Below are 15,315 nucleotides of genomic sequence, written 5' to 3'. Positions count from 1 at the left end.
AGCACTGGTGGAAACATCGTTCCAAGAACTTACAATCAGCCTCACACAATCCAGCATGTTGAACTTCGGCCTCCAAAAATCTTTGAGTGTGACAGCATTTTCACCAGAGGTCGCTGCAAAGCAACTTGCGAACATTTTCGTAGTGTAGATTTTCTTTAAGTTTGCAATCACTTGCTGGTTCATTGGTTGAAGACGAGGAGTGGTGTTGCGTGGCAAAAATTTTACTTGAACAAAATCAAATTTTGTCTCAAAAGATTGAACAAGATTGCCTTCACAGGAAGCTTATTTTTCTCAAGATTGCCTTCACAGGAAGCTTATTTTTCTCAAGATAACTCTTCACTGAAGGGCGGAAACTTCAAGCTCCCATTCATTGAAGAGATATCCTGTAACCCAGGCCTCCTTGTTACTGCGTCAAAACACTCCCAGGACGTCTTTGTCCACCTTTTGTTGTTTAAATACTCTGGGAGTGTTAGTGATACACAAGCAAAAGCTTCATCTTAAAATCTCAAGAGGCATTGGCACCCAATAGGAGAGTGAGCCTAGCATTCATAGGCTTAAGCCCAGGTAAACTAGCCTCATACTTAGTTCCTTAGTGATGTACGTTCTCCTGGGCATTCGCTTCCAGAAGAGGCCGGTTTCATCAAAGTTAAAAACCTGCTGGAGAAGATAACCCTCCTGATCAACAAACTCTTGGAATTCAATTTTAAAGGTCTCAGCTGCTTTTTTTTTTTTTTTTTTTTATCAGCACTGGATGCCTCCCCATGCCTTTCAACACTTTTGATATCCTTTTTTTGAAGCACTCGAACTTTTAAGAATTTAAAGCCAGCCTCTGCTGGCTTTAAAGCTTCAAAGCATACAGTACTTTCACTGGTTCATGGAGCTTTAAGTTTCAGATCGTCATGGATCTGAAACAGTCATACGAGTGATGTTCCGCGTGTCACACGTTGAACAATAAAAAAGATGCTAATTGGTTGAGAACAATCGTACGAGTGACGTTCCGTGCGCCACGCGTCTGAAAATTTCGATGAAAATTTTCATCGAAATTTGTCTGAAAAATACATTACTTCATTATTTAAAAATAAATTATTTCCTTAACTATAGGAAAAGGAGACTGTCACAAACATTCTCTCAGGCATGAAAAGCTACAGCTTGTACCTGGCTAAAACGCTGATGGAACTAATATTCAGGACACTTGATTCCAGTGGACCGAATTTCATCGAAGTCCGGTTATTCTGCGACAACCAAATCCTCTGCTTGCACCTCCATAATGGTGAGAATGTTAGTAACCTTGGGTATAACTCCCGTGCAAAAGTCCTGTAACACGGCACTTAGTATACTGGAGATGACCAGCCAGGTGTAAACCAACGTAAGTTGGGGTCGTGGTGTGTCGTCCGCACCACACAGATGAATGCCGCCCCTCTGTGTTACCAGGCAATACAAAGTAGTAGATGACTCTCATCAACGGGTGCAATACCACCACTTTGGTTATTGGAGGCTTGGAAGTGACGAAGCCCATGTTTATTCTCCAGAGCAAACTAGCAACCCTCATCTCTTCTATCATGCAGTATGATTGAACTTTTGAGGTTATGATGTGTATCATGGCGAAGTCCAATCTTGTTTACTTTTGGAGGGTACAGCTGTGAAATGGAGTTCGCAGGCTGGCCGCTAGATAGTGCACCTGACCGGACCGAACCTATTAGTAATTCTGTCTGTTTGTTTGTTTGTTATTTGGTTTTTAGGAGCATTAGCAACTAAGACGATATTGCTCCGGGGATATGCGGTGGTCATTCCCTGACCTTTCGGCATCCTCCGTATTTGGTGGTGACGGGCTTGAACCCCGGTCTAATCAAGAAGCGTGTGCTACGCACTGCTGCTCCTTCCCACCTGGCTACGGAGGCGCCATTAGTAATTCTATGGGAGGCGTCCGGATCAGAAAGTGTATAATCTCGCTTCCTTTACTCTGATAGATAGTGACTGAAGGAAGACTGCAGGATTCGCCATATACTGCAAGGAAGCTACAGACTTTTGCTGTATTGGCAAAAAAAAAAAAAAAAACACAACACCAAGTAGATAAAAAAAATACAAATTATATGCTTCCCTCCTCATACAGGTAACTGTCCAGTTAACCTTTGAATTTATTCAATCTGTCAGCCTCAACTACCTGCGAGGGCAACTTGTTCCAGAAATAAACGACTCGCTGGCTATAAGAAAACTTCCTACAATCTAATCTAAACCTCAACCCCTGTTATTTGAATTTATGACCCCTAGTTCTAGAATTATTTATAACATTGAGAATTACACTTTCATTCATTTTACTGTTCCATCTCATCTCAGAGCCTTATAAACCTCTAAGTTCACCTCTGAGGTGCCTGTTTGCCAAGCTCTGTAGACCACATAATAGGAGTCTTTTCTGATACGGTTGTCCTTCTGCCGATCTCAACATTCCAGTTGCCCGACTTTGGACCTTTTCAAGAAGCTCAATGTCTTTTATCAAATGAGGTCTCCATACTTGAACGCAGTATTCCAAATGTGGTCTTACAATTGCCTTATACAGTGGGATTATGACCTCCCTATCTCTATAGGATAACGTTCGATAAATCATCGCTAGGACACCATTGGTTTTCCTGGCTGCCTATTTACATTGTTCAGAAAAATTCATATCTGCCCTTATTGTAACTCCCAGATCCCTTTCCTCCTGCACCGTTTTTAATTCAACCCCACCAAGTGTATAATTTATTTGTGGGTTGCCATTCTCCAAGTGTAAGACCATGCATTTAACAGCATTAAAACATAGCCGCCACTTCTCTGACCATCTTTGAAATCTGTTCGAGTCATCCTGAAAGAGCGCTGCTTGGCACTGATCATTAACGACTCTGCCAATTATTATGTCAACTACAAATTTTGACATCACGCCTTCCGTCCCTTCCATTTTATGCTCGGGGCAATGTCGAGGCCACGCTATATCAAGTATTTGGGTATATTCTTGTGTTGCACGCTGTATCCAAAAATTTTATTACTTCATACATGTCCTACGCACATTTTCTGACTACTAAATACATCATGAATTGAGATTGTAACAGAGACCACGTATATTTGTAAGCGAAAAGATCTAAACCTCCCAAACACATTTCGCTACCGCCTCAATGATGTCCATTTCTACTTACAGTCTGCCAAGTTCCACTTACTTGTTCTGACAGAATCCCAATTTTCGGTTGATTGAACCGCTCCTCATTTCAGTTGTTTTAATTATTCGCTATACGATTCCTTGCGCCCGAAAGGTGATATTTATGCATACGTCTGCTCTGATATTCCTGTCAGGGACTTAGTTCATTTGGAATTTCCTCTTTTCGATCTTCTCTGCTTAAAATTTTTACCTCATTCTGTAAAATTTATTTGTTGCCTCTATCGTTCTCCTAAGTTCCAGTTGCCCGTCTTTGGGCCCTGGTTTCTTGGTACTTTATTTAATTAACTCACTAATTACTTTGACTTGACTTTACTTTCTCCAGTTCAACTTTCTTAACAGTGAGGTAATTTTACTTGGTAATTTAACGTCCACAACTCCAGCTGGCTTACATTTTCTAGAGAGAAAAAGAGAGAAATCTTTATTGCAACGCAGATGACGATTACATAATAGTGTGGTTGCAACTACCCGTCACGGCACAGTGGCTAGGGGTTAACAAAGTAGTATGAAGGCAAGGTTGCCTGAATAAATCAAAAGTATAAAATAATAGTGAATAAGTCAATGATAATAATTAATAATTATAAAGTATACTATACATTAAGTGATTATGCACACCCTTAGTTACAAAATATACAGCATATAATATACATTGGATTTCATGATTATATACATTGAATTGAATAATAGAACGTTGATCGGGGTCAGGTTATAATAGTGGTGGCCTTGGCCACCCACCATGGAGTATTTTTTTATTTATTTTTTTGTCAATTGTCGTATTGTCGTTTCTGACTGAACTTTTTCAAGTTGGCTTCTAGATCTTGGAAGCGTGCTAACATCTGCTGAGGAGGGAACCGGTCCGACAGGTGAAGACATGTTCGAGGAGGGCATAGCTGTGGAGTTTCTCGCAGATGCGCCACCGGAATTCTCCATGCACAGTTGTCCCAGAAGGAAGGAGAGGAGATGAGACCCGTCATGAGCCTGACCGTAATGAAGTCTCCTTTCATCAATGAGCCACATAAGCCTTAGGATGTTGAATGTTGTTGGCCATAGCAGTGGTTTGGAGCTGGGGAAGTAGGTTGAGATTGTGGCAAGCCCACTTGAGGAGCCATTACTCGGAGCAGAACACTGGTTTTCTAGTCACACGGAGGACTCAGCTGGTCGAGATGCTGAGGCTTTTGCAATTACTAATGACCTCGCACAGATTGTTTATTTACCTACCAGAATACCTGACAATTCTAAACACACAGCCAACACTCTTGAGCTTTGTCTCACAACAACTCTGTCAAGTACATGGTCAAGGTGAGGATACTTCTGAACACCTCAGATCACAACTTAATGATGATCTCTTCTCCAATCGAGTCTTTCTCTCGTGTCCATTCTCAGCCTCGTGTTGTTTGGCATTACAAGAGTGCAAAATGGGATGACCTGTGAGATTTCTATTCTTCTTTTCCTTGTTCTTTTCGTTCGCTAGATTAATGTTTTAAATCTTCTGATGTCAATGTTTGCTCAGATTGTGTCAGTGAAATATTTGTTATATGGATGAATTCCTTTATTCCACACTCTACCATAAAATCTCTTCCTTTATCTAAACCTGATTTTCCAATAAATGTACTAAGGCTGTTTAAGATAAGAATGATGCAAATCGAATTAGCTTGCATGCAAATCTCCAGGTTCATTTTCTGCCTACACTGAAGCTTGCAACAATTACAAAGCAGTTATTAATCAATCCAAACTAGATTTTGAAATGGCTAAGAGTAGAAACTTTGCTTTTTTGCAGACTGTAGTCGAGCATCCAGGTGTCCTGTCAAAACTATTGACCGCAACTCTGGCTCATTTATACTCTTCCCACCTCTTTTAAAATCTGATGTTTCTGTTGTTACATCAGCTAAAGATAAAGCTGCCCTGCTTACATCCTACTTTTTGTATTGACGATCATGGTAAACTACATCCTACCATTTCCAGTACATCCTACTCAATGTCTCCTGTGGTCTTCCTTCAAAAAGGATATCAGAAGAAAAATTTTAACAGTCTTGTGCCAAGAAAGCGCCAGGTCCTGATAGTGTTTCTCCACTTGTTCTCACAACCTGTACTCCTGAGCTTATTCCTGTTGTGTGATGCCTTTTTTGCTCTCTTATTCCACTGGCGTTTTTCCTTCTGCTTGAAAATTTACTCATATCCACCAAGCTCTTAAAAAAGGGTGAAAAATCCCTCCCATCCAATTATCGTCCCATTATATTTACTTCTACTCTTTCTAAAATAATGGAGAAAAATATTAACTGCCAACTCCTAAACTAACTAGTCAATAATTATTACGAAACCTTCCACCTGATCAGTGATCGCCCAGTATGAATTCTGCCATTGTCGATTCACTGGTGATATACTGGCTTATGTTACTCATCTATGGACAGATTCAATGGAAAAGTTTGACGAAACTCAAGCAGTCGCTTTTGAAATATGTTTGGCATAAAAGTGGCCTTAGGCGCCAACCATAGCTGTTGTGTTATAGCACAGCAGCTATGGTTGGCGCCTAAGGCGTTCTAAATAAGGTGTTCTAAATAAGCTTCCATCTTATGGATTGACGTCTGTTTTCTGTAATTGGATATCTAGTTTTCTGACCACTCACTGCGATTGATGTTAGACGGCTCTCTGTTTTCTAATTTTCCTACTATTGCTGGTGTTCTCCAAGGTTCGGTTCTTTTCCTCTTGTATATTAATGACCTTCCACTGACCGGAAGTCCTATCCTGTCAGTTGGTTCTAAACAATTTTTTTTTATTATAATCAGTTGAAATATAGTTAATTAAGCTGCACAAAAGCGTAGTTGTCCATAATGAATAGGAAATTTATGATTGAAGAGATTTCCCCACTTTCCATAATTTGGGTACCGGCGCATACCCTTTAAAGTTTTATGATATATTGGTTGAGAAACAATACTATACGGCGGTGGTTTCCAATCTTTTGGTCGCGAACGATAATAAATTGAAAGCTCAATTGTATTTTTGTTTTTTTTTTTTTTTTTTTTTTTTTTGATTTGGTAGTTGTTGGCGCATCGGCTTCTATGGCCATATTGCACCTCCCAAGGTTTTTGCAGTACTTTGATCCAAGCCCGAGGCGAGAATCGAACCCGCGACCTTTGGGTTGCCGGGCAGGTACTTTACCCACTCGGCTAGCCCGGTCGGCCTATTTTTGTTCTCTCAGAAAGGGTGGCCAGAGAGAGAGAGAGAGAGAGAGAATACATAAGAATAATTGTGTGGGAAGAATATAGTCACATGTGGAACATATTAAGGAAAGAAATGATGAAATCCCAATGAGCAAAATAAATAAAATTTTGCAAACCATATTATCGATCAGCTCTTACCGAATCCGTCCGTAAATTCTTCGAAAGTCAGGCATCCGTTTCCATCCACATCCAGAGTATCAAAAACTTCTTCTAACTGCTCTGACGTTAGAGATAGTTCGCCAGTCAAGCGGTGCATGTCGGATTTTATTATCACCCCTTTTTCCTCTTTGTCGCACATAGCAAACAACGTTTTGGCTTTCTGTAGTAAGATTTGTCGAAGTTCATTTTGCGGAACATTTTCAAGAGATGACACTGGTAACAGGTTAATTTCGTTTTCCATATTTATCTCTATGGTTACGACTCATATAAATCGTTAATCAGATTAATGTTTTCACATCAAACTGTACTAATATTTACATGTCCATGGTTAGAAATATGGCTAACATAACGTACATCCATACACTAGTTCGACTTGGTAAGAACTGCGCCCGGAAAGGAATATTGATAACACTGGTTAGAAAAAAACGGCTTCTTTATCAACTTTCTAGTCATCAGATGGACAGCACATGAAGACTACTAGAAAAACTGGTTTCTTCACTTTTACGCATCGTGCGTGCAGATATCCTCTTCCATGTTTCACCCCTAAAATGAAAACGTAAGATTAATTCAAAGCCGATCACAACATATTAAAACAAAAAATATTTCCCGAATTTGAGAACAGCTTGTTGAGAATTCGAACTTTCGTGGGGCTTTATGGTATCGTATTTATATCTATATTTAAACTTGAACTCTCTTAAAATAGTTTAATAAATTGTATTTAAATAAACTAATGCCACCTTCGACACACTGAAAAGGCTACATTAAATATCCTGAAATGAATAAAATAAAATTTTCATTATTCAGCGTAGAGTCTGTTGTTGTTGAGTTTTAGGAGCATTCGCTACTTAGACCAAATTGTGTCATTGGGTCTGTAAAAATGTGTGTTCTCGGGCCGAATTGCACGTTGTGGAACTGAAAAAACTCAGAATGACTTACTGGGGAGAAACTATACTCCCCCCCAAGATTGGCTAACTACAGTCTGGATTGAAGAGGCCTGTAGAAAATTCTCCAGTCTTTGACAGCACTAACCCAGACCTCTTCAAACGAGTGACAAGTGGCGAAACCACTATACTGTCACGGAGGACAGTAGATGTCCGCTCATAGCACTAAGGTTCGCTTAGAACCTTAGTGCTACGAGCGGACTAATCGAAGGCTACAGACTCTGAAAAAAGGAGATAATGAACTGTGACCACTATCAAAATGCTGGTTGGCAAGATCCACTCCCCTGACTTCTGGGATATATGTCAGTGGCATGTTCCACGTCCTTCCCTAAGAGCCACTCCTGACTTTCAGCTACAGTGGAACAGGCTGAAGACCAGTGACAGATTTCTATCCGGCCAACTACTTCCTGCAATACAGGCCCTGCTAATGATCGGATTGGAATTACAGGCGCTCGCTGGCCGAACTTGTTCCACTAACTCAACTGATGTCCCCACATGCTCTCTGCTATGAGATGCAGAACGGCACGTCAGGTACACCGACGAACTGTTTCACAAGAAAATGCGAAACCGTATACCGAACAACTTAATGAACGCCGTCGATGGATTGGCCGTGGTGGACCCGTTGCTTGGCCCCCACGCTCACCTGATTTATCGAGCCTTGATTTCTTTCTGTGGGGGAGCCCTCAAATCTATCGTGTATGGATCGCCTGTGGAGACGGAACTGGATCTCGTGGCGAGAGTCGTCTGCGCTGCTGCTACTGTCAAAGAAACTCCATGGATTGGCAGACCGTGTCTGCCAATCCATGCTGCGTCGGTGTCACGCATGCATCGCGTCTCATGGTGGAACCTTCGAGCATCTGTTGTAACATCGTGAAATGCATCCATCTCGTTCTCCCTTGTTAATATTATGTCAAATAAATGTTTGCCACTAATTACTGTCTTGTCATTTCTGCTCCTTGTGCCTCTGCTACTACTTTCCCGTGACGTTTTCGGTTATGGGTTCCTATGGGATTCACATTCCTTTGGATGTTACCTACCTCCCCTAAACGTTTGTACCAATATTTTTGAGACACCCTGTATACCTTGGTGTACTGCCTGCCTGAGAACCATGTATATACTCATAGCTATATATCTATAGAATGGTTTAATGCCACGTTTTTAATTTAATTTCATGTCATGTCATCTATTTGTAATACTGTACATGTTTTTATATTACCCCATAACCTTGTCAAGCCTCTGGCCTCCTGGCTGGGGCGAGCACATTATTTTATCTTTACTGTACTGTACAATAAAGATTCCTTCTTCTTCAATATTACTTGTACCTAAATTCCACATTTGATTCCAAGTTAAGAATATTATAATATCGATGTCGTCGAGCTCCGAAGAGTTAGTGACAATCCAAAGATATTCTTTATCTGATGTGACAATTTTTTTGTACATGAAAATTGAAGCATAAAAATAATTCGCAGATTTTTACCTAAACATTTTTTGCCCTAATTGTGACTAGCGATAGCTGAAAGACTTTCTCGAAACTGAAAGTAATAAATTTATTTTTCGCGTTTTTTATAAATCGGTAATAACTGTCTGGCTTGTTTCTTTTACTTGAACATCGGGTTGCCAATATCGATTATAATGACGTAAAACGAGATTTTGCATTTTATAACTCCAAACATGAAAGGTTTTTGGAGCCCAGTAGCGAAACTAAAAATTTTCAGTCCCCCCCCCCCCACACACAGATCACGAACGCAATCCCGTGCTTTTTAACAACGTTGCAAAAACAACCGTCTGGACCCTGTTGGAGCTTATCGCATTCAAATACTTTACAGAAATGCAAATACTGAGATGGATGTATGGGGTCATAATGAAAGATTGAGAATGGCAGCACCCATTCAGGTTAAATTAGGTTAAAAACAAATTAAGATCTGTCTTACGTGTCCAAAAAACACTTTACCGACAAGTAAAAAATAAAAAATAAATTTTCTGTTTATACTCCGGGACGACCAAACGGTCAGAGGAGTTCACAAGATAGACAGAATACAAGAAACAGCACCGTATTCAGTAGTCACGGGCTTGAACCCCGGTCACTCAAGGCACGTGTACTTATGCACCCACGCGCCTGACCACTAGGCTACGGCGGCCTACTGTAGAAAGAGAGATTATGTCGGAATCGGATAAAAGAATTGCAGATTAGTGCGAGAAGAAAACAGGTAGACCGGAGCGATGTCGTGAAAGAATATATGAAGAGCCAAGAGAGAAAGTAGGAGACAAAGGAATGTGGAGGATAGACAACAATAGCTAACACCAGTATCATATGGAATAAAAGAAAGAGGAAAAGTTGATGTGTGGGTTGAAGGCAGTGGCGAAATTACCATAGTGGCGCGGTCGCAGGTCGGCAACTGCCAGCGGGTGTTCCCCCAGAAGGGTCGGGGAGGCCCGCTGGGTTGGTTTACATTGGTTGTAAAAGAGCAAAGGAGGCCCGTTCGTGAATATGGCTGGAGGGGAGGGTAACGGAATTTAGTTTCGCTACAGGTTGAGAGTATTAAGAAAAAAAATATCTTGTTGATATGTTGGTATTAATTTTGTAAAGTTGTTTTCAGGAAATGCATGTGATGGACCGTTTTAACAAATAAGAGCAGAAGGGATGAATGAGAAAAGAAAAAGTTGTGGAAATATTATGCTAATTTAGAAGAATAATGTCCAGGGAAACTGAACATCCATGTGATAGTGAGCCGACTGAGTTTGTAAGACCGTGATCATTAATGAACCCGACTTCTTTTGGATAGAGTCTGCGAAGGTGATGGTTTAGTGTGAGTTTATATGAAAGTGACTTTTAATTGAAGATTTCTTCATAGCATCAATTACATGACTTGCAGGATAATGACATTCATTTAACTAAAACTGATGATAAGAATAACTATTAAGTCCGCGAAATAAGCGACCAATTTAATAGTCAGAACGATTTATTTCGATTTTTTCCATTCTTTTGCCTTTCTTTACCTGTCAGTAACGAAGGTCATGATTATCAGAAGTTCAGGAATAATTCCTCAATCATTCCCTCTTCAAAGGCCCAGACGAGGAGTTCACAACTATTTTTTTTCTTCTTTTGAATACCATATAGAAAAGTACAGTTTTTTTTTTTTTTTTGTTTTTTACCACTTCCTTATCCCCTGTCCTGGATGACGAACCATACTAATAATGACCTTATTATTTCATCATTAGAATTCTCGATTTCCACAAAATAAATCCAGTAAAAAATTTTGTTTACTCTGGATCAGTGGTTCCAAATCTTTTGTCTCAAGTCACACTTTAAGTTAAAAGACAAATATTAACGGAACACCGAAGTAGTTTGTTCGTTATTTGGAGCATTAGCAACGGCCATAAGGCCATATTGCTCCGGGGATATGCGGTGGTCATTCCCCGACCTTTCCGCATCCTCCGTATTTCTTTGATGTCACCGGCTTGAACCCCAGTCTAATCAAGAAGCGTGTGCTACGCATTGCTGCTCCTGCCCACCTGGCTACGGAGGCGCCCACCGAAATAGTGATTACCATAGAACTCAATGGAATTTTAACTAATCTCGCGGCATATTTGAAAAGGGTCGAGGCCGGTTAGGAATCACTGATCTAGATCTACCAGCTTTTCCTTTTAGAATTTTCTGGCATGCAACCTATAAATATAATTTTCTGATATCACAAATTTTAGCATCATATAAGGAAAATGAAGTTAGTTTGCATTTAATAAGAAACATGAGTCTAAGTAATTTGGGCGCAAATTGAATTGGATGACAATAGTCATCTACGCGACCACTGTTTACGATTCCAGTTTGGATTTCAGAATGTACCATACTTGTTCACTGTATAATCATACAGTTAGTCAAGTCCGAACTCGTTATTTTGATGTTTCGATTCTAGGGTGCAACGTTCCTTTCACTTTTTAATCACGCAGTGAATTATTCGTGAAAATAGATGTCGCATTATAGAAGAATTAGTATATTTGAATTCCAGTGCTATGACTGAAACACAACTGTGAGTGGATTAATGAATGTACAGTTTATGAACTAAATAAAGGTAGTGGGGGAAACTAGGACCACAGCCATGAATTACAGAAAAGAGAAACTGGAGGGAAAATAGGACTCAGTGTTTGTTCTGGGATCCATGCTATAGTTTGACACTCTTAGATCTAAATAATTCTGAAGATGCAAATATGAAATTATATATAAGAGAAAAGGGCATGGCCGTAGTTTAACAATGGCACGACCGGTTTGACCTCAAATATTGATTTCCAGGATTCTCCATCAAAAATTACATCCGGCCACACATTTTTCTTTGTGATATACAAAAACAACCATAAGAAGAATGAGTATTGTAACTTTGCTTTTAAACTTGCATTGGTGAAAGTATATTTAAAAAGTTAAAGGGAGCATAATATTGCAAATCTGTGTTAATTAAAGATCTTTGAATTCTGCTACGAACAAAAGTTGCATGACGTAAGATTGCTGTACTATATAAACGTAATAGACTGCTAAATATACAGGATGTATGGTATATCTATATATGTGACGTAAGGATATTTACATTTGCCTAACACGAAACGTGACGTATGATACGTCAGACATGATGTAAGATTGTTGTGGACTACGAGAAGAATCCGCAGTGATACACGCAATAGCGGTGCAACGACTAAAAGGACAGAGAACACCAAACATTGACATATTAGCGCAAGATGAAAAGTAAATTTCAAAAATAATACTCAAACTAAATATTGCTGAAGAAGGCTCTGCGATATCTTTTTTCCAATTCCGATTTTGTTATCTTTGATATTTGGTTCTTTAAAATTGTCAATCGACACGTATTTGGACAAGGCAGATTATGACCGTCCACGACCCGAAGCTTCTTCAAGTGAGTTGGTCATTCCAAGTAGATAAGCTGGATTTCTTTCACATTTGTTTTTATTCCACAAATGAGTTCTCCCCGGAATACACAATATTAATAGGCACAACACGCTGATTATCCCTCATGACCTGAGTTCCCTTGGCGCTAACCTAAAACAAGTGAACTCGACGCAACTTTTAAAGTTTAAGATATGAGTTTGTTAATGGCAGCAAGCTGAGATACCACCCGGGTCGTCGACATATTCAGATGCGAATGTTGATTCATAAGGCCGTCTTCGATGGTCTTATGCAGTGGAAGCTATTGATTTGCTACCCGCATTGTCACGTGAAGCGATCTGCGCCCAAGTTCCTCCACATAACGGGGAGGGGGGTTCCACCGCGAAACGCTTTTCACGAGGTGAAAATGTTGCGAATATCACAAAGCAGGAAATTTCTTAAGGAGGAAGTGTTCGTATTATCTCTACAATTATCAGATGGCCAGTTCCCAAAATGCATGCGATTAAAGCGCATTTTCAGGTTTTCTTGATTTATATTTTCTCTGTGTGATGTGCTGTAACATCGTTGTTTTCGGATTATAGATTCCGATATTTTTTTTTTGTTTTTTGGAAAATCAATCCTTCAACAACAAGGCACTTATTGTTTTCTTCTTCTTCGGCCTGAAAATGGAGTATCATGGACACTACGGAAGTCTCTTTGGTCTAGTTAAAGGTTGTGAGCTTCGGTGGTTATTGTTGTTATTTGGTTTTTAGGAGCATTAGGAACGAAGGCCATATTGCTCCGGGCATATGCAGTGATCATTCCCTGACCTTTCCGCATCCTCCGTATTTGGTGGTGACGGTCTCGAACCCTGGTCTAATCAAGAAGCGTGTGCTAGCACTGCTGCTCCTTCCCACCTGGCTACGGAGGCGCCTAGCTTCGGTGGTGTAATCGAAAGCCATATTCTCTTTCTTAAAACGCATGAAGAACTCAATTCTGACTGATCGATGCAGCCGTCTCACCTATGAGGGCCATTTCGTGCATAGACGGATTTGTCCGGACACGTTTCTGGATGGTGTACTGGCTTGATCAGTCATTATTCCAAACAAAAATGTAATAACTATTTTTAAACATATTTAAACGTTTGGCAGCTGTAGGAGTAAAAGAAATTACGAGCTTCCTGTACATTAGTTCTAAAATGCGAATTAACACTACTATCCGCTACGTGTACAGTATCTAACAGAGTTAAAGAGGAAAAGAATATTCATAAATACAGTAACTGACATTACAAGAGTAGTTTATTTTCTAGGAACCTCTGTTCATAAAAGATTTTACATTCTGCCACGTCATATCATACGGCGCATACTCTCTGGGTAAATTCTATGAATTCATTGTAGTTGAATTTTCAGCCACAGTTCGAAGAAACTGCAGTGTGCATGAGACTGGAGCTACTGTAGCTCTAAGGTTCTACTTTATTCTAATAGTTAAAGAATTTGTAATAAGATCACAAATGATGTTCAGCTTAATTTGTAGTTTCACCTGAACTGGAAGTCTATCTCCCTGCATCTATTACAAATAACGGGAACTAAAAATTATCTTTTCGGTTTAACGAATTATCTGTTTCTGTAACTGTTGAACCAAGTTCATTTTTCTGAACAGTTAAATGTCTAAGCACGTATAATTTACAGAATGCATTAAATGAGGTTAAGAATACTTTATCGAGTTTCTCTGTAAGAAATTTATTTAGAAGATATACATATTTTTGATGGCGTACAAAACAAGGAGGGGAAACTTATCCTTTATGTTGTGAACTACCATATGGTCGATAGCTTTCCTATTGTGAACTACCAGGTGTAAAACTGATCTGTTTAGAAATAATCTAACCCTCGATGAGATCGTTAAACCTTTTATTATTTTTCATTGTAATTAAAAACGATAAAATAAGGAGTGGCTGTGTCATGCTGTGGTACCTATATGAGATGTCCTTGTACAGGGTTATCTTCCTAACGGGTACAGTTGATATTTATGTGCACCTCAACACAGTTCAGAACGATCGCATTGACACGTAGACTCATTTCAGATGATAATTGATATATCGCAGCCTATAATTTTATAGGCTTTTGATTTGAATGATCACAGATGAGTATCTGTTTGGCAGTCAGAGAATGAATTTATGCAGGGGAACTTCACTATTTTCATAAAATTGATCTAATTGTTCATATTAAATATTGTTTTTAATTCACTTACTTTTTTCCCGTATTATAATACAGAAACTAATCAGTTTAGCAGGTAGATATAATATCCAGTTTCATCGTCTACATTTCCTGGGAGAGGCACTTCGTACCTCAGACACGGAACTTCGTAGCCTGAACATATGCACGCACTTACCAAACGGAACACAACTGATGTCGCGTGATTCATACTGACACCTGCTGCTAGTGTTGTAGTGTCTATGGACAAGGACGATCACGTGGAGAATACAGGGAGGAAAAGTAGCTGTAGTAATGGGTGGGGAACATCTGTTGTCCCTGACGACACCGTTTTGTTGACTATATTAACACGTAAGATTGCCAGTTTTACACTGGGTCATTAGAATTTTAGGACAGAACGAGATAAAATGTGGGGTGGGGGAGACCAGAAAGATGAGAAAGCAAAAAGCTGATTATAATGTTTAAAATATAAGACACTAATGGCCCCGGAGCATCGAACATCCGGTGTGACGAAAGTCAAATATTTGAAGAGGAACTTAATGAATACGAGTACTTTGCTCATGTTAATGGATATAAGGCAGGTTGATGGGAAAGTACCCCGAAATACACAGAAATCTCCGATATCATTTAGGAAGTAATGAAGTGGGAAGACCATTATTAAATCATTTGACAATTTTTAAGTAATGAAGTAGGGAACATTGCATATTTTCTAGGTTTTTTTCTAAATAATTTAAATTAC

The 15,315-nt window shown here is 39.5% G+C and overlaps 1 protein-coding gene across 1 annotated transcript in view; it reads right to left on the bottom strand.

Moving 5' to 3' along the window:
• Positions 1–14,738, bottom strand: part of LOC150081608 (EF-hand calcium-binding domain-containing protein 4B-like) — an 80,437-nt gene extending 65,699 nt beyond the window's left edge. Inside the window, exons 1-2 of the mRNA XM_090379467.1 lie at positions 14,614–14,738; positions 6,538–7,101 (exon numbers count right to left, since the gene is read on the bottom strand). Coding sequence (XP_090235593.1) covers positions 6,538–6,799 — 262 coding nt within the window. The 5' untranslated portion in view covers positions 6,800–7,101; positions 14,614–14,738. The remainder of the gene's footprint in view (positions 1–6,537; positions 7,102–14,613) is intronic.
• Between the last annotated feature and the right edge of the window lie 577 nt (positions 14,739–15,315).

This window comes from Mastigoproctus giganteus, chromosome 8, assembly GCF_048544385.1.
Source record: "Mastigoproctus giganteus isolate SK-2022 chromosome 8, ASM4854438v1, whole genome shotgun sequence".
Classification (NCBI taxonomy): domain Eukaryota; kingdom Metazoa; phylum Arthropoda; class Arachnida; order Uropygi; family Thelyphonidae; genus Mastigoproctus; species Mastigoproctus giganteus.
Note: the sequence above shows the minus strand (reverse complement) of the source record. Positions and strands in the feature narration are given on the sequence as shown.